General features: G+C 37.2%; 1 protein-coding gene and 1 long non-coding RNA gene across 3 annotated transcripts in view; both read left to right on the top strand.

Annotated features, from left to right (window-relative positions):
• LOC115218926 (protein O-GlcNAcase) overlaps nt 1-19,682 on the top strand; it is a 76,045-nt gene that overhangs the window by 55,620 nt on the left and 743 nt on the right. The window contains exons 11-14 of one of the 2 annotated variants that reach the window (XM_029788942.2): nt 2,968-3,053; nt 8,304-8,408; nt 11,312-11,403; nt 15,506-15,695. In XM_029788942.2, coding sequence (XP_029644802.1) covers nt 2,968-3,053; nt 8,304-8,408; nt 11,312-11,403; nt 15,506-15,695 — 473 coding nt within the window. Of the gene's footprint in view, nt 1-2,967; nt 3,054-8,303; nt 8,409-8,519; nt 8,623-11,311; nt 11,404-15,505; nt 15,696-19,682 lie in introns of those variants that run through there. The other variant, XM_036508651.1, reaches the window with a different exon arrangement.
• Nucleotides 13,202-15,499, top strand: LOC118765891. The gene is made up of 3 exons (XR_005001804.1): nt 13,202-13,358; nt 13,758-14,257; nt 14,647-15,499. It is a non-coding gene; the product is annotated as an uncharacterized LOC118765891 (long non-coding RNA).

Raw genomic sequence — 19,682 nt, 5'->3', positions numbered from 1 at the left:
GGATTGAGTTGATGTAGTCGACAGCCTATCACCACTCATCACAGTCTCTTTGTGAAACCCACTGTCCTAAGGTAGGACTTCAGCTTTTTCTTTTCCTACCTTCCTGCTGTAGACACCTTCATTCAACTCTTGTTCATTGTATATTTTCATTTCTGTTTGTTTACACACTTATGTTTAGAGAGGGACAAAGTTTTAAGAGCATTTGATTCGATCCTAGATTCATATTCTTCTTTCATCCGTCAAGTACAGCCCCAGTTCACCCTTCTTGGGTCATAGGTGTAGGTTGTGTCACTGCACAAAGGCTAGTGTCTTCAATCTACTTTGGCAACACCAACTGACTTTGATTTTTCTACTTGCTTGCTGAATGTGTATATATGTGTGTATATATGTATGTGCATCCGTGTGTGTGTGTATGGAATTAGCCTACTCCTTATGTCAGTTTTTTTAGCAAATCTTCTCATAATTGCAATCATCATTATTATATTTATTACTTTTGTTTTCGTGTTTTTATCATCATGTAATTTTTTCCTTTAAATTTAGGTTTTAATTAAAAATCTAAAAGCATCAACATAATTTATGCAAGAAATAATGTAATGGAATAAATTAATGATTTTTTTTTTTTTTCTGATGTGACTAGACAAAAAAATATTTTGGAATGCATTTGGTTTCTTATTGAATTTGTTGTTGATGTTATTGCTGTCAAGGTCTTGTTTATTATTTAAAAAGAAAAAAAAAATTCAAGAAGTTAGAGTTAAGAAAGGTTAATTGATTAATTGATTTATTTTTTTAATTTTCTCTCTGCCATGCTCTTTTATCAAACAGAATGGGAAAAGAAATGAAAAATACCAATGGACACACCAGTTTACTTACACGTCTAATGTCTAATTGGGTTTTTATTTTTGTGGGGTTTGGGTGGTTTGAGATTAAAAAAAAAAATTAGGTGAGAAGTTACTTGGGTATTGAATCCTTTAACATGTAGGCAGATGGTAGTGACTACTTGCTTTCATGCAATGTCTTTTGGAAAAATTAGTCTAGAAATGCTCCTTCTCTAGAAATCATCATCGTCATCATTTAGCGTCCGCTTTCCATGCTAGCATGGGTTGGACGGTTCAACTGGGGTCTGTGAAGCCAGAAGGCTGCATCAGGCCCAATCTGATCTGGCAGTGTTTCTACGGCTGGATGCCCTTCCTAACGCCAACCACTCCGTGAGTGTAGTGGGTGCTTTTTACGTGCCACCCGCACAGGTGCCAGACGGAGCTGGCAAACGGCCACGGACGGATGGTGCTTTTTACATGCCCATTCACAAAAATATTATTGGGCCCAGCATTGAGCTCCCACAGCATACAGTGTTTTCAGTGAGATAGATTCTATTTACAATTAGTGAACAGTACCCCTCTATGGTACTTATTTACAGCTGGGTGAGCAGAACTGTGGTTTCTGTTTGTAACTGCCAGGGACATCTCAGAGCTGGTGACAGTTTCTGTCTATTCACTTAGTAAATCCGTTCTCTGTCCACTTAGTTGCTGCCACAGTTGTCACTGTGTCAGTGTATATTTGTAGTGGATTTTATAACTGTATAATCGGTTAAAGACCGAAGTGTTTATAAACAAATAACCACAAACAACATTGGATGTTAGCAGAGATTAACGAAAAGTGATATTCTCTCGTGTCACTTGTCTACTCACACTGCAATATGTGGTGTCTTAACCCTTTCGTTACTGTATTTATTTTGAGATGCTCTGTGTTTCTTTCAATTATTTTAAATATAACAAAGAATTTAGTAAAATAACTTAATTATCATTAAGCTAATGTTAGGAACGTAAATTGTAACTAAGGCTTGCTTGGAAGATTTTAATTCAAAACTTATGAAAACAAGACATTTTACCACAGAGCCAGAGCCGGTTTTGGCCGGGTTAGTAACAAAAGGGTTAAGTAATCTAAACTCTGAATAGCATGTATTAACCCTTTTGTTACTAACCCGGCCAAAACCGGCTCTGGCTCTGTGGTAAAATGTCTTGTTTTCATAAGTTTTGAATTAAAATCTTCCAAGCAAGCCTTAGTTACAATTTACGTTCCTAACACTAGCTTAATGATAATTAAGTTATTTTACTAAATTCTTTGTTATATTTAAAGTAATTAAAAGAAACACAGAGCATCTCAAAATAAATACAGTAACGAAAGGGTTAAGTTTTCTTTCTTTCTTTTTTTTTTCACTTTTTTTTTTTTTGTCTTAATCTCTCTGTTCAAATAATTAACTTTTAACTTATCAGCCCTTTTCATCTCAGTGTTTGTGACAAACTTGATGCTGTCAGTCCTGTAGAATAGATTTAGCATTTAAAAATTTTTGCATTATATTAATGTGTGTATAGTTGTTCTGAATATATTTATTCTTGGCTAGCAACATGTGCAGACCTGTTAGTAGAGACATAGTTGCAGTTATCATTCTCATAACCTTGATATATCGTGGTCTGGTCTATTTTGTGTGTCCTCCATCATGCTGCAGATATGTTTATGCATCAGGCTATTTGTATCTGCAGGCCATATCAGTTATAGCATGATAAAGATTATTATTGCTTGATATTACCTGTTAAAGATTATCACTTTGAAAACTGGCCATGTGATAATTAGTTATGGTTATAGTTTCAATGATATGATGGGTGATGTAGTCCCTCTAGTTTTCTGGAGATTGATAAAATACGTTCCACTTATATAATTAAGGTAAGGGGTTCAGCCCCTTAAGCGAAACTAACTTCTGCAGTTGAGTTCTATTTTTTGCTAAGCTATTATCTTAGGATTTGAATACTATTTAAATTTTAAAATATTATTTAATTATCAAAAAACTTTTTTTCTCCCTTTCTGGTAACTTTTTTCTCCCCTAAACTCCACCCCAAATTTCTCTCTCTCTTTCTGGTTGCTGATGTATGGCTGATCTAATCTTATTCTTTCTTTTTCTCAATGGACATGTAGGGTGCACTAGTGGCTATAAAGAAGCTTTCACAAGTGGAGATCAGGAACCATGGGTGTTTCGTGGTGGTCTTCAGGCAGAATTCCAAGTATGTATGCCAATGGCTACTACAACAACTTTTTCAGCAACCCTAAAAATCCTGGCACCAGATGTTGCAACAGATTTCAAAATATAAGCAAATTTTTTAATTGAAAAGGAAAAATAGACAACTGAAAAAAACCCATGGAATCTCATAGAAAGAAAAAAATATCTAAAACTTAAATGCCATTTTTTTTTGTGTGTGATTTTAACCTTAATTGCCCGAGAAATAATTTTAAAAATTCATTTTTAACATGCAACTCATGAAGCAGATGATCACTTTTTGATATCTATAAAGAAATATTATGTTAGCTAATCCTACGAAATTTTTCTGTTGGTTTGTTTGATTTCCTATGTTTTGATTAGAAATGAATCCACAAACAATGTCTTGTTGTTTTAAGTGGAGATGCAAATTGTTCATTACTGTAACACCGGATATTTTGATTTAATCAACACATGTTGAAGTCCTTGTAACTGTGAAGCTCGAGGGCTGATGGTGTAAGCCTATAGCTGCCATAGTAGAATTAACATCAGCGTATTGATGGTACTGTATAAGTGACACTACAGTTGAATAACAGGGACGATATAAAAGATAACCTCTAAACTCATTTCATCGAATTGTAAATGATAGAGAGGTGGTGGAAATTGTATGTACTTTATATGCACTTTCTGACAAGTTGTGGTGCACCTGAGCACTGTATACAATAATTTCATTATTATAAAAAAAAACCCAAACAAAACAAAACGTGCCTTACAGATGCTAACAGTAGAAACGGTAAAGTGATTGTCTGCCTCATGTGTTGCATCTCGAGTCATAATATCAATTTGTCTGTTATTTATTTATTTATATATTTATTTATTTCTGTTGATGGTTAATTTTTTAATATATTTCTTCAAGCACAACCACTTTCCTCAAGCTTAAGAAAACACACTCTTCACTAAGACTGACATACATTCATTTTTGGCGCTGCTCTTTTTTTTTTTTTATTACTGTGAAGAAATTCAACTTTACCTGACTTTGGAATACAACAGAAGTTTTCATGCTCTCTATACTTTAATCTTCTCTATCCAGGAAAATTATTCTCTCGTGCTACCTTTCTCTGTCCGTCTCAGCAAAGGTTCTGTACTCCGCTCAATGGTGTTTTAATAGATGTATTGTTGTCACCTTCACCACCTCACTAACTATCTTACTTTTATGCTGAGTTTTAAGTTTAATTTTAATTTTCCCAGCTTTTCTGACCGAGAATTTTATTAAAATATTTTGACATTTTTTCAGTATGACTGTGTGCGCGTGTGTATGTGTGTGTGTATATATATATATATATATAATATATATATATATATATAAATAAATAAATATAAACCTGTGTGTATATGTGTAATATATATATATATATATATATATATATATATATATACACATAGACACATATACTTATGTATATGTCTGTGTACCTCTGTACATAAGTACATATATAAAATTTATATACATATACACACACACATACATTTTACGCATTACAATTTTTTCCATACTGATTTAAAAATTTATTAGTTTAAACTTTAATATTCTAAGCTGAATAATTTCATCCAAGAGCTCTTTAAAAAGTTGTTTTGCAGGAAACTTCCAACGTTGAATTTCTTCAAAACTTTTTTTTTTCTTGTTTATTATTAAAAAAGAAACATTCTTTTGCAGTTGCAAAGATGTGCGCGCTGAAAAAGATTTTTAACTCTAAGACCCAGAAATCACTTTTTTTCTTTCCTTAACAAATATATATATATATTTTTTATATATAATTGTATATTTTAAAGTAAGTTTTGCTTTTATATAGGTAAAAATTAATTTTTTCTCTTTAAACTGCTTCTTCCTTTTACTCTCTATATACATGTATATATATGTATCTATCTATCTATATATATATGTATGTATATATTTTAAATATATTTTTATATAAATCACATAGATACAAGATTGTGGAATTTTAGATTTTTTTAAATGAAAATGATTTCTGATTTCTTGGAGACTTTGTTCACCTTGATGCCCTCGTGCTCCATGCTCTGCTGGTTACTCTCCTCTCACTTGATTACACCAGACTGGAATCATTGTTATTATTATTATTATTAGTAGTAGCAATAGTATTAGTACTAGTAGTTGTATTTTTAGTAGAATTACCTATATATAAATATATATATCATTTTACATGTTACTATTGGATTTTAGAAATACAAGCAAAAAATTTGGAATAAACTGACTTAATAAATGTTAGATGTTTTTAATTCAAAACTCAACACTCAAAAATTTTAATGACACCATTTGGGGTGATTAATTTGTGTTGTTAAATCTTTTAATTTTGTATTAATTTTTAAATGCTTTTTCGTTAAGCAAATTCTGCAAATCAACCAGCACTGGTGACATTTTGTGTACACGTGTGTGGTTCTATTGGTTTATATAGGAAAACAACCGAAGACTCTTGTTTTCATGTATATCTTTGCAAGTTAACTTGGCAGAGACCATTCCTGTCCAAGATTATTTTTTTATGAGGAAAATTCTAATGTAGCACTGAAAGCTTACGAACCGCTTGTCAAATTTCCAGTGTTTCTGCTATTTAGAGGAATAAATTCACTACTCTATGGTACTGGTTTCTCAGTGAGACAAACCAAGCTTTTGTACTTAGTGTATTAGCAACAGCTGTAAATGCAGCATGGTGACAAGCTATGAGCCACTTAGCCACTTATTCATGTGGCTAGTTGGTTGCAGGTAGTTTGACACTGTATTAACCTAATTCCAAGGGATTTGGATGCTTTCACACATGTGCACATTGGTACACACACAAACTGTAAACATTAGTTGTTAATATGTTTTGTTAAACTCTGAGAGAGGAGTAGCTAATATGAGCATAAAGCACCGTGTTCTTTGTTAATCCCTCTTTTTTTTTTTTTTTCTGTGTTAAGCTTGAGGAATGTTTCTTGTGCTGAATAAAGAAGTGGAGCAGACGCTGGGTAGTCACCTAGATACTTTCCCCGCCTTCAATTACACACCACTTTTCCCTTCCTCTAACACCAATATTGACAGCATTTATCAGTAATGTTTTTAACTCTCCACTCTTTTTGTTTTTTTATTCTTCAGTCTAGTAAATCTTCCATATTTATTGTATTTTGGGGTAAGGGACAGTGAAGCTTTGCCTTTAAAGTACCACTTTGGTTTTGGTGGCTCAGCTGGCAATCATTGGCTGCAAGTGGGCCTCTCTTAATCTTCTGCTTGTTGTGGCAATCGTCATGAGCTATTAAACGATATAGGATTACGCAACAGATACTGACACAGTTCATGTAAGGGAAAAATGTAGTGAAAGATGGTGCATCGAATGACCATTTCTCCAACTGGTGGCTTCGTCTCAATGAATGAAACATTGAATTCTACAAGCAGCACCCTAATCTTTCTGTATATTTTCTTTTAGTTGTTTTAGTGTGGAAGATGTATCACTAATTCTAACTTTTGATGTTATTTCGTAGCTTAAGAATTGGTAGCTGATCAAAAGAGGGATTGAACTTAACGCTTAAAGTGTTTTGCTAATTGTCTCAAGAGTCTAGTTAAAATATGGAGTTTGTGAAACTATTTCACTATTCAAAGCACTTGCTAGCAGGTGCAAGCCATTACCGTGTCTTTGAGTCATCAAATAATGTGGAAATTAAAATAAGAATCCATCTGAAAGTATTTGACTATTACATCAAAGTAACACCATGGCTTTATATTATCTTTCAAAGACATTACATTTTTATTTTTTCCCCGCTTCTCTTAAACTTTTCTAAAATGTTGAATATTTTCCAATATTTACCATATTATCTATTTTCTCAACTACCTATTAATATATTGTTTCTGTTTAAATTAATGTTGTATAATATATCACCTCTTTTTGGCACTTGTGCTTGCTGGCTTCCAAGTTCTTTGCACAGGCAAATGAGCTGAATGAACTGGCTCCAATCCTCGACTGTACCGCTTTCACTTTGGTGAAAGTTTACTACAAATGGAAGCATGCAGTTTTCCATTCATAGTAAATAACCTGGATAAGATATACATACATACATACAAACAATAGTTGTAATGGTACTGGTAGTAGCAGTGAGTTTTTCACTTGGAATTTTCTCATCGGTCCTTTTTTTTATATTCCCATTTCACTATCATGAGGTTCTGGTTCGATCCTACTGCTTGGTATCTCAGTCAATTGTCTTTTACTTACCAATGACCTCAGGTCAATTTATGCCTTGTCGGTAAAATTGAGAGACAGACACTGTGTGAAAGCCAGTTGTATAGGCTGTTCCAGTAATTCAAAGGGCCAGCCTTATCCCACATTGTACCATGCTGATCCCATAAGCGTCTGTAGGATATTCGACTACTAACACTCACCTTTCACATTGATTGAATAACGAGAATATTCACCATCAAATCCAATGCATGTAAATTCATGCTTGTAAATGCTTTCTATAAGTTAAGTTAAATAGTGTAGACAGGACTAATGGTATAGAAGTTTGGTTTGCAATTATGAAGTCTTGGTTTGGACTTCATTGCATGGCACATTGGGCAGTTGTCCTCTAACATGACTGTTGGTTGACACCTTGATCCAACTCGTGTTAGTGAAATAGGGGAAACATGTCTTATTGAACTACACTTGTAAGTCAAAATACCAGCCTTATCGACTAACCATGTTCCATCTCTGCATATGTGTCTGTGGAATACTCGGCTAGTTACATTATATAATTCAATAAGTATGAAGTTCAGTCGTTTGAACAACTAGAACACATGTTAAAACTGACATTAGATCCATTTACAAATGCCTACATGTATTTATATATACATGCGCATAAAGGACAGTTAAGCTGGGTTGCCTTCTTAAATCCTCTTGACCTGTTTTGAAGAAGTGTATAGTTAGCGATGGAAGTATGAGGAAATTATTAGCAAGAAGAAGAAGAAAAAAACAAACCCTCATCCCCATAAAAAAAAGTCTTCATTCTCGCCAGTGCCCCTATCAAAATCTCCCATGGTCTGCTCCTTCATTTTCTTAACTTTTTTTAGAAAAAAATTAAAGTGCGATTATATGGGGGACTTGCCCGTAACATCTGCGCAAGCGAGCTCTGCAGAAATGTCACTCATTTTTGCGCGTTGTTGCTAATTTGTTTCAAATTTTCTGCAGGATTACTAATGGATGGCTTTCTTTTTCTTTCTCTCTCTTTTTTTTTTTTCCCTTCGGACTTTTTTTTTCTTTAGCACATGCTGCCAATTGATGGCGCTCATGACCTTTTTTTCCTGAAACCTCCAGAACCTCCCGTCAACAAGTTTTATACGATACGACCGTACGTTTCAGCCGACGAGGTAGGTTTTGTGCTGCGCGCCCCCCCATCCACATTTTTTTACCTTTCTTTCTTACTCCAGCTTGCGCACTCTAAACATTCATGCGACAAAACATTCTTATCATTTTTCTAGCTCTGATTATAGTATGTCTGTCTTCTGATGTTTTTCTACACTATCTTTTCGGACGGCAAATTACGAGCAACACTCGATAAAACTCAAGATTGGCCGAGTGTGGGTATGGTGTTTTATATATTTATACATATTTGCTTTTTGTTTTTGTGGTAGAGATTCCTCCCACCCGCCCCCCCTCATTGCAAAAATACAAGAACGGTAATTCTCAGTGGATCTCTTGTGATTGGATCTCTCGTTATAATTTTTAGAAATTCAAAAGTACACTCACACGAAAAGAAAAAAAAAAAAGACAAAGTCAAAAGCTATCCAGGGAGTATTTTGTGTTAAATAGGGATTTTTTATTATTATAATAAGCATGAAATAACAAGGTCCTGATGTTGTGAGTTTTAATTATGCTGGGATTGAATTTCTCATTCGATCTCCCAGGATTAATGAAACAAACATCATAGGTCAACTATACTCATATTATCCTTTCATCATAGATATCTTCATCACTACCACCAACATCATCATCATTATTATTATTATTATTATTATTATTATTGTTATTATTAATAATAATAATGATGATAATGATAGGGCAGCGAGCTGGCCAAATCATTACTGTACCAGACAAAATGCTTAGCAGCATTTCTTCTGCCTTTATGTTCTGAGTTCAAATGGCACCGAAATCGACTTTGTCTTTTATCCCTTCAAGGTTGAGAAAATAAGTGCCAAAGGAGCACTTGGTGGTGGTAGGGGGGCCAATTTAATTGACTACCCCACTCCTGCCAAAATTTCAGGACTTGTGCCTCTAATAGAAACGATTAATTAATTATTATTATTATTATTATTATTATTATTATTATTAAGAGCAGTTGATGGTAGAATCTGTAGAATGACCATCAAAACGCTTAGTTGCTTCCTTTCAATGTTTGAGTTCAAATTCACCGAGGTCAGCATTCAACATTGCCTTTCATACTTCCCAGAGTCCATAATAAAATAATGTACCGGAGTTGGTATAATTGACCAACCCCTCACTTTTCAAATTTGTGGTTTTGTGCTTAAATTAGAAATTATTTGAGAGTAGTGGATACAGTGACAGACAGTACCTTGGAATATTTATTTTGGCTCTTCGTGTTTTGAGTTGAAGCCTTACTGATGTCGGCTTTCATTTCTCTGCGGGTTGATAAAATAGAGTACCAGTTACGCACTGGGGTTGATGTAATCAACTACTCCTTCTCCATCCAGTTGCCGAACTTGAGCCAAAATTTGAAACCATTAATGGTAGCAAACTGCCAGAAGTTCTAAATTCCTGTAGAGTCAACTAAATCCACTACATTCGGTATGGAGTCATCATCATCATCATCATTTAACATCTGTTTTCCATGCTGGCATGGGTTGGACTGTTTTGGCAGGAGCTGTCCAGGTTTCAATTGTCTGTTTTAGCATGGTTTTCATGGTTGGATGCCCTTCCTAATGCCAACAACTTTACAGAATGTGCTGGGTGCTTTTTATGTGCTGCTGGCACCAGTGCATCTTATGAGGCACTGACACAGGTGCAATATTACATGGCACTGGTATGAGTGCATGACATATGGCACTGGCACAAGTGCATATTACATGGCACCGGCACCTGCAAGACAAAGACCTCAGCTGGGAGAAGGAGTGGGGCGCATAACCATAGGGAACCTGCCTGTATGTGTGGATGGCTGCAATTTTACTTAGCTTGATGTGTCTTCTCAAGTTAGCAAATCGCCAAAAGTCTTGGTCCCTTGTCCTGAGGAGATGACAAGGGACTCAGTGATAGAAATAATAGAGCAAGGGGTCAAATAATCATTTGCAGTATTTTTTTAATACGTTTTATGTTCTGAGTTCAAATCTCCCAGTGGATAATTTGTGTCTTTCATTTCTGCAGAAGTTGATAAAGTATATATACCAGTTATAAACTGATGCTCATTTAATTGGATATAAATTTGTAGCCTTGTGATGAAGGTAGTAATTAAAATCATCATCAGGATCACTACTATTAATTATTGTTAAGGATGTTGTGTCGACAGAAATGGTAGTGTCCTAAACTAAATGCTTCGTAGAAATTAAGTGATTTCTTTTTTCTTTACATTATGAGTTCAAAATTCTGGTGTGGCTCCTTGTGATAAGTACCAGTTATATACTAATAATGGTTCAAGTTGACTGTATATTCCTTTTCACTGGAAAAAATTTGAATTGATCCAAAAATGTAAGAAACTAACTTGAGTTCAGGGAGGGAGTCTCTATTTGGTTACTTGACCAGCTAAAAATAGAAGCTAAACCTGATTCGAATCATATCCTGTTATCTTGAAAAAGGAGGAACACATTAATTAATGTAGCCCTTGATACACTGTGTCTGGAAAAGAAGATAGACTGGTCATGGCTTGAATGCTTTTGATCATAGCTTTAAGGGATCAGGGCTGAAGTGGGATGAAAGAAGAAGGAGAACCTCAATAGTCTATAATGTACCGTTGTTGTAATGGGGTGTGCTGTATTGGTAGCATTAGTAAATACAATGAGGAAGTTGAATGGCAGTAACAAAAGGGTGTCACACTAAGTGATTTTGCGTCTTGTGTACATCTCAATAGACTTCCGGTCCCACTGGTCTCTCAGTTTCTTCTGTTTCACTTTAGGGTTGATAAAATGAATGCCAACTGCCTATATTATTCCTTTACAAATTTGGGGTCTTGTAAGGAAATTGTCAATCTGTTTCATATTTTGTGTTCCCTTCTGAACCAGGGTGTCTCTATATTCTTACTAATAATGTCATTGGTTTCTTTCAGCCGGCAATATATGAAGTGTGTCGTAGAACCTGCGATGACGGAATGGATGGCACTGATGTTTTTCCAGGCATGCCAGACCTTATAGGAGACAGGTATTGTAGTAACAGCAATTATTATTATTCCTTTCATCCTTTCGGGGTTGATAAATTAAGTACCATCTAGATTGTAGGGTATTTCTAAGGTTTTCAGATCAGCTGGTATCAAACCCAATGCTCTGATGACAATAGGGATAACCTTTATGTTTGACTCTCGTGGCTGCCACATCTCAGTTCTCAGGTCTCCATATTTATCAACTTTTTCTCTTTCTCTTCATGATGTGTTGATCTCCTGGCATTGCTATGTCGATTATTAGGCACTCTTAGTGCTGTCCGATAGCAAGTTTTCTGAAAGGTGGGTGAATTGTGCGAGAATGGCCAGTATAAATGGACCAATTCTCAGGTTTCGCCTGTGATTGAAAAAGGTTTTATAAAAGGAGAAAGGGGCTCTCTACCCCCCTTTTGACCAGGCTCCCGTTGGCTTTTATGGGGATTTTTCCACCAGGAACCTTTCGAAGCGCCTCCCCCTATTTGGAGTTTTTCATTGTTATAATCTTTCGTTGTTAAACAGTTTTTACTCGGATTCTTTTCAAAAACGGACAAAACCCTTTGTAACCTTTCGTCCTGTTTTGTCCCTTTATGTTTACTAATCATGTGTGTCAGCCCTTGTGGCCAATAAAAAGAATTAATTATTATTATTATTATTATTATAACATGATAGTTAGTAGTGGTTGGGGTCAGAATTTACTCCATGGATGCATCAATCAGCTTCACATATTTTTCATTGGTAGATGATGAAAAATAACAAGTCCGTTCATGCTTACGTTTACAGCACCTAAAGTTTTAGACTTACATAAATGTCTTTTACCTCTTTGTATCTCCTGTTTTTTATTGGGTCAATATAGTCATTTCTCCACTCTAAGACTAAGTCCCACTTCTTATAATTCTTTGTGTGCCATGTATAACGAACACACTAAAATAATATTTAAAAAAATAGCTTTTGCAGTTTTAACAACTTGATAACGAAAAGGTTATTCAGATTAATTGTGTAGGTACATATATATGCATTTCTTGTATCCCACATACATTATTTATTATCTATGCTAAATGTCTTTATTAATCTTTAATTTTGGAGTTCTCCCAAACAATATTTTAATATATCTTACGGATCTTTTCGGTTTGAACGGCAGTTTTTTCTAGCGGTGTCATATGAAATTGCCACCCATAATTATGACCCTAGTATCGATCTATTGCATTTCAATCTGTTTTAGAGTTAGGTTTAGGGATGGGGGAAGGGTATCTTTTTTTCTTCACAAATGTAAATAAACCCAATCTGTTTCTTAAACGAGGGACATATTCATACGGCACAGAATGTTTTCACCTCAATAGACGTCATTGATTGGTTGAAATTTCAGAAATTGAAGGAAAAAAAACAGCAAATATCTTACAAACAATAGAATTTTCTCAATAAAGCCAAGAGAAAAAGATGTTTTATAAACACATTCTACCAGTATGCGAAGTTTAACATTTTTTAGTTATGTGGAAATTATTTTTAAAAACTGCCATTCAAACCGAAAAGATCCTAGCTTACTATTCTATATGACAATATGACAATAAGGCGGCGAGCTGGCAGAAACGTTAGCACGCTGGGCGAAATGTGTAGCCGTATTTCGTCTGTCGTTACGTTCTGAGTTCAAATTCCGCTGAGGTCGGCTTTGTCTTTCATCCTTTCGGGGTCGATAAATTAAGTACCAGTTACCCACTGGGGTCGATGTAATCGACTTAATCCCTTTGTCTGTCCTTGTTTGTCCCCTCTATGTTTAGCCCCTTGTGGGTAGTAAAGAAATACATATGACAATACGAATATTTCCCAAAATCTCTTTTATCTGATTCTCTCTTGCAAAGTTTAATTCCTTAAAATTACTCAGAATTGTGTTGTAAACAAGTCACTCAAACTGGTAGGGATAGGGGAAGTTTTGTTTGTATGAATTAGATTGGAAATAAAAATAAAGGTAATGTGGGGAAGCACTCCGTCGGTTACGACGACGAGGGTTCTGGTTGATCCGAATCAACGGAACAGCCTGCTCGTGAAATTAACGTGTAAGTGGCTGAGCACTCCACAGACACATGTAACCTTAACGTAGTTCTCGGGGATATTCAGCATGACACAGAGAGTGACAAGGCCGGCCCTTTGAAGTACAGGTACAACAGAAACAGGAAGTAAGAGTGAGAGAAAGTTGTGGTGAAAGAGTACAGCAGGGATCACCACCATCCCCTGCCGGAGCCTCGTGGAGCTTTTAGGTGTTTTCGCTCAATAAACACCCACAACGCCCGGTCTGGGAATCGAAACCGCGATCCTATGACCGCGAGTCCGCTGCCCTAACCACTGGGCCATTGCTCCTCCACTAAAGGTTATGTATGTTGGTTTGTGTGTATGTGGGTTGTAGTTGAGAAATGAATTTTCCAGGCTGGTCATTTGTTTAAGTATTTTATTGCTTTTCTTGTATAGTTTATCTGTGTTTTATCTCCCCTCTTCTTTTTTAAGCGCAATCAAACTACATTCCAGTCTCTACACTAATTTATATGACACTAAAGCAATTCTTTTCTGTACTACAGACTGCTTATTTATTCAAGCAACCATTGCTCGTATACTGATAGAAAACATTTTTAGGACTGTTAACTTCATCTATAATTTTTGTTTCTAATTTTAATTAAAAAGATTAAAAATAAAATTTATTTACGTTTTTTTGTGAAAAACACATTTCAAACAGTTGAGTCTTTGTTGTTGTTGTTGTTTAGCCACAAATCAACCTTGACCTTGTAGAACTCTCATTAAATACATTCCTGTCGTGATCATACCATTTTCTTCAGACATAATTTATTTAGCACTACTTTATATGAAACTAGCAGTGTCGCCCGGCGTTGCTCGGGTTTGTAGGGAAATGACTATATAAGCATTTTTAGAGAGTTATACCTAAAAAATAGCAAAAAAATGCATTAAAAATAGAAAAAAAATGATGGTAAATTTTTTTTTTAAATCGTTGACTCATCATAGACATTTTTAGAGAGTTACTTCCCTTATATAATAGCGAAAAAATGCATTAAAATGGAAAAAAATGATGGTAATTTTTTTTTTTAATCGTAGACTCATCGTAGACGCGTGCTAATACCCAGAAATGCTCGATATGAATCACGACTATAAGATACCCGGTTTTGGTTAAACTGCACCGCAAAATGTGGGAGTAGTTAGGAATCTAAATCGTAGGCGACAGACACACAACTTCACTTTTATATATAAAGATTTCTTGCCCTTTTTTTTTTTTTTTTTTAAGTTGGTAGAATGTTAGTTGAGAGAGAATTAACTGTTATTTTTAGCAGATCACACCACCATGTAGAGGTTCTTGCATTAACTTCAGTTTAAGTCTGTGTTGTCAGGGAACACGGGTACATTTGTTCAGGTTGAAATTGAAATCACTAAGCCTGGTTTCATGCGACATTTTAGCAGTCTTCTTATCCTCCATGTCATAGACATCATCATCATCATCATCCATTAACATCTGTTTTTCCATGCTGGCATGGGTGGGATGGTTTGACGAGAGCTGCACCAAGTTCCAGTCTGATTTGGCTTGGTTTCTACCGTTGGCTGTTTCTAACGTAGCAACTGGCATGAGTGCTCTCTTGTTGTGCCGTCACGGGTGCTTTTTATGTGGCACTGGTACGGGGCTCTTGCAGGCCAATCCCCTTCATTAGAGGAAGCGGCATTAACACTGCTGCAGTGGACGGCTGGTCTTCTTGAGTGTGATATGATAAGAAACACAAACTAAACCATTTGAAGTGTGTTGTACTGTCTGTAATCTCTCTCTGTCTCTCTCCTTCTGGATGTCTGTCTTTTTCTCCAGTTGTCTATGTATTTGTCTGTTTTCTCCCTGACTTGTATGTCTCTTTTTCCATCCAGCTGCCTGTGTCTCTGTCTGCCATCCTTCTCTTTAACTCCCTCCTCTCCTTCTCCAAATAAACAAAACCTAGTTAATAGCTTGATGTCTTCTCTCATTCCATATAATCATCTCATGTTACGTTGCACATTTAGAAATGAAAAATCTCAATAATAAGAAACCTTTACTTAGTGAATGAGCCATTTCTTTTTTTTTGCCCATTTCAGACTTGTAGGTGGCTTATTAACCATCAACCAAGAATACTGCTTTGTTGTCGAGGACGAAAAAGGTGTGTGTTCCTATGCTCTCGCGGCTCTTGATGCCAAGATGTTCCAGCAGAGGTCACAGAATGCATGGATTCCAGCCATGTGTGAGAAATACCCGAAACCTGTCAAAGACGAGTTGACGCCTGCAGATGTAAGTATTTACCTTGGATAGCAGAATCACATGTTTAAGGCGGATTCTGGGGAACTTTAATTCTACTTGTGTCCAACACACGTGGACATGCCTACAAAGTCAGAAAACAGCACAGCTCCCATGACTTTCGGAAACATTTTTTCACGCTCAGAGTTGCTGAAGCATGGAACAAACTGCCTGCGTCAGTTGTTGATTGCCATATCCTTTAAGGCCCCCATGCTTTCCGAAATCCGCCGAAATTACACCTGATTGTCCCCCTTCCATACTCATACACATATGTGTATGTCATGACTCATGCACTGTTCTTTTCCTGACGCTTGTACATTACCCTATGTACTATACATACACTTTAGATGAGTTGTAGTGCACCTGAGCACTGTACACAATGTTTTATTATTATTATACTTGCTGGAGACTGGAAGTAGTATTAGTTGTAAGAATGACACTATTCTGTCTGTATCTTTCACTACGGCTGTCTATCTGCGAGTCTGTCTTGTCTCCTCCTAAATGGCTAATTGTCCTGTTCATCAGTCAACATCTCCCCTTCCAGATGTTGGTCCCCACCCTTGAAGTGATAGAGTAATCAGTAGAGTCATTTTTTGGCTACAGACATAAACTCTTTTGCTCTTATGTGTTACTGTAATAGTCTTTGTGGAGGTGCATGGCCTAGTAGTTAGGGTGTTGGACTCATGGCTGTAAGATTGTGGTTTCAATTCTTGGACCAAGTGATATGTTGTTCTTGAGCAAAACACCTTATTTCACATTGTTCCAGTTCACTCTACTTGTACTTGTGGTGACATTCACCCTGAGCGGGTTGAGTCGGCTTCTTCCTTGGAAGAAGTTTCGTTGGAATATGTGGATTTCACAAGCGGTCCCCAACAATCCTGCATGTGGAGACATCCTGTTTGCTGCAGATTGTCCGCAGACGCAGGGACAGAACGACCGAGGAGCCGCCGGTTGCTGAAACAGACACTCCGAGGATTTTCACCAGAGCCCCGTCTGCCGGGTTGTGGCCCTAGTACCACTTGGTGTCAGACCAATCTGTCTTGGGTGGCCCTACCAGGAACTGAAGTTCCCGACGGCGTAGCTCTGACACTACCCGTTGCCAGCATTCCCACCACGGTGTGGAGGGGATGGACTTTGGGGACGCCAGTTCACTCAGCTGCTAAAAATGAGTAATCCTGCGAGGGACCGGTGTCCCATCCAAGTAGAAATGTATACGCCAGAGAAATGGGGAAACCAGGCCTATTGCTCCTCACAGAATGATGTGGACTAACCACATATCATTCCTTGTGTCAAAAATGCAGTGAAACAGTGTTTAGGTCATTGGAAACCTGTAACCAACTATTATTCCTCACAAACTGCAGTTTAAAATCTACATTCCGTGCCAGTGGCACTTAAAAGGCTCCATTCGAGTGTGATCGTTACCAGCGTCGCCTTAAAGAGCACCATCCGAGTGTGATCATTGCCGAAGCGGCTATCTGGCCTCTGTGGCAGTGGCACGTAAAAGACACCATTCGAGCGTGATCGTTACCAACATCGCCTTACTGGCACCTGTGCCAGTGGCATGTGTAAAAGATTTGAGCGAGGTTGTTGCCGGTACTGCCTGACTGGCCCCGTGCCGGTGGCACATAAAAGCACCCACTACACTCTCGGAGTGGTTGGTGTTAGGAAGGGCATCCAGCTGTAGAAACTCTGCCAGATCAAGATTGAAGCCTGGTGCAGCCATCTGGTTTGCCAGCCCTCAGTCATTCGTCCAACCCATGCTAGCATGGATAGCGGACGTTAAACGACGATGAGGATGATCTTGTCATGGCTGTGTGGTAAGAAGCTAGCTTCCCAACCACATGGTTCCAGGTTCAGCCCCACTGTGTGGTACCTTCTGCTATAGACTCAGGTCGACCAAAGCCCTGTGGGTGGATTTGGTAGACAGAAACGAAAGAAGCCTGTCGTATGTATACATATGTGTGTGTGTGTCCCACCAATACTTGACAGCTGGTGATGGTTTATGTTCTTGTAACTTGGCAGTTTGGCAAAAGGGACTGATAGAATTGGGGTCAATTTGTTCAACTAAAGATTCTTCATGGTGGCGTCCCAGCATGGCCGTAGTCTAATGAATGAAAGAAGTAAAAGATAAAAGAAAACTGGAAGAGAGAAAGTGTGACATCTACTCAAAATTTGTAGTTCTTATTGCCCGTGCAGTTGATCACCATCATCTGGACATTAAAAATAACCACCACAATGTTAGAAATATATATTCTTTAACCTTTTTGATACCAACTCACCTAAGACTGCCTATGGTCAGTTTGTGTCACAATTTCTATCAAAATCTCATGCTAATTTGTTTCAAACACTAGTTTATTAGTAACAAACTTAGTGGAGGCGCAATGGCCCAGTTGTTAGGGCAGCGGACTCGCGGTCATAGGATCGCAGTTTCGATTCCCAGACCGGGCGTTGTAAGTGTTTATTGAGTGAAAAAGCTCCACGAGGCTCCAGCAGGGATGGTGGTGATCCCTGCTGTACTCTTTCACCACAACTTTCTCTCACTCTTACTTCCTGTTTCTGTTGTACCTGTATTTCAAAGGGTCGGCCTTGTCACGCTGAATATCCCCGAGAACTACGTTAAGGGTACACGTGTCTGTGGAGTGCTCAGCCACTTACACGTTAATTTCACGAGCAGGCTGTTCCGTTGATTCAGATCAACCGGAACCCTCATCGTTGTAACCGACGGAGTGCTTCCATCCAGTAACAAATTTGTTTTACTAAATTCTTTATTATTTTAAAATATAATTGAAACTCCCTTTGTATGCCAACAGAAATGTGGTACCCAAAGGGTTAAAGGTAGTAAAACTTGCTGGGGTTAATTTTGCCTTTCATTATTTTGTGTGTGTGTGTGTGTGGGTGGTTGTGTTCATTAAAACCAAGTATTAGGGTTTTATGGTGTTGACTAGGCCTCTCTCCTCAAAAATTGTTGATCTTGTACCTAAATTAGAAAATAATTATTATAGGCTATGGGTCGATGGACTTGTTAGAGTATAGAAAAAGTGCTTTACAATATTTGTTCCAACTCTATACATTCCGAGTTTCAATATTGTCATGGCAACTTTATCTTTCATCCTTCATGGATCAGTGACGTGCCAGTCAAGTACTGCTGCCAATATAATTGACTAACCCCGTTCTGAGTTCAAATTCCGTCGAGGTTGACTTTGCTTTCATTCTTTCAGGGTTGATAAATTAAGTACCAGTTGCATACTGGGATTGATCTAATTGACTGGCCACTTCCCCCAAAATTCTGGGCCTTGAGTAGAAAAGAATATAATTGATTAACCGTTTCCCCAAATTGCTGGCTTTGTGCCTATTATAACCATCGTTTAATGTCAGTTTTCCATGCTTGGCATGGGTCAGATGGTTTGACAGGCGCTGTCCAAACTCCAGTTGTCTGCTGTGGTATGTTTCCTATAGCTGGATGCCCTTCCTAATGCCAACCACTTAACAGAGTGTGGTGCATGCTTTTTACATGTCACCAGCACAGATGAGTTTTTCCTGGTACTGGCACCTGTAAAGAACAAGCCTGTATATATGGACGACTGCGATTTTATACATACAGGTTTGTCCTTTACAGGTGCTAGTGCTGTGTATAACTCATTTATATTATCATTCTTTCTTTACTCTCTTTTACTGGTTTCAGTCATTTGACTGCGGCCATGCTGGAGCACCGCCTTTAGTCGAGCAAATCGACCCCGGGACTTATTCTTTGTAAGCCCAGTACTTATTCTATCGGTCTCTTTTGCCGAACCGCTAATGCTAGGGGGACAAACACAAACACAGACACACAAACATATATATATATATATATATATATATATATATATATATATATATATATATATATATACATATACATACATATATACGACAGGCTTCTTTCAGTTTCCGTCTACCAAATCCACTCACAAGGCTTTGGTCGGCCCGAGGCTATAGTAGAAG

The sequence above is a fragment of the Octopus sinensis genome, linkage group LG14 (assembly GCF_006345805.1).
Source record: "Octopus sinensis linkage group LG14, ASM634580v1, whole genome shotgun sequence".
Classification (NCBI taxonomy): Eukaryota; Metazoa; Mollusca; class Cephalopoda; order Octopoda; family Octopodidae; genus Octopus; species Octopus sinensis.
This window is presented reverse-complemented; position numbering and strand designations above follow the sequence as displayed.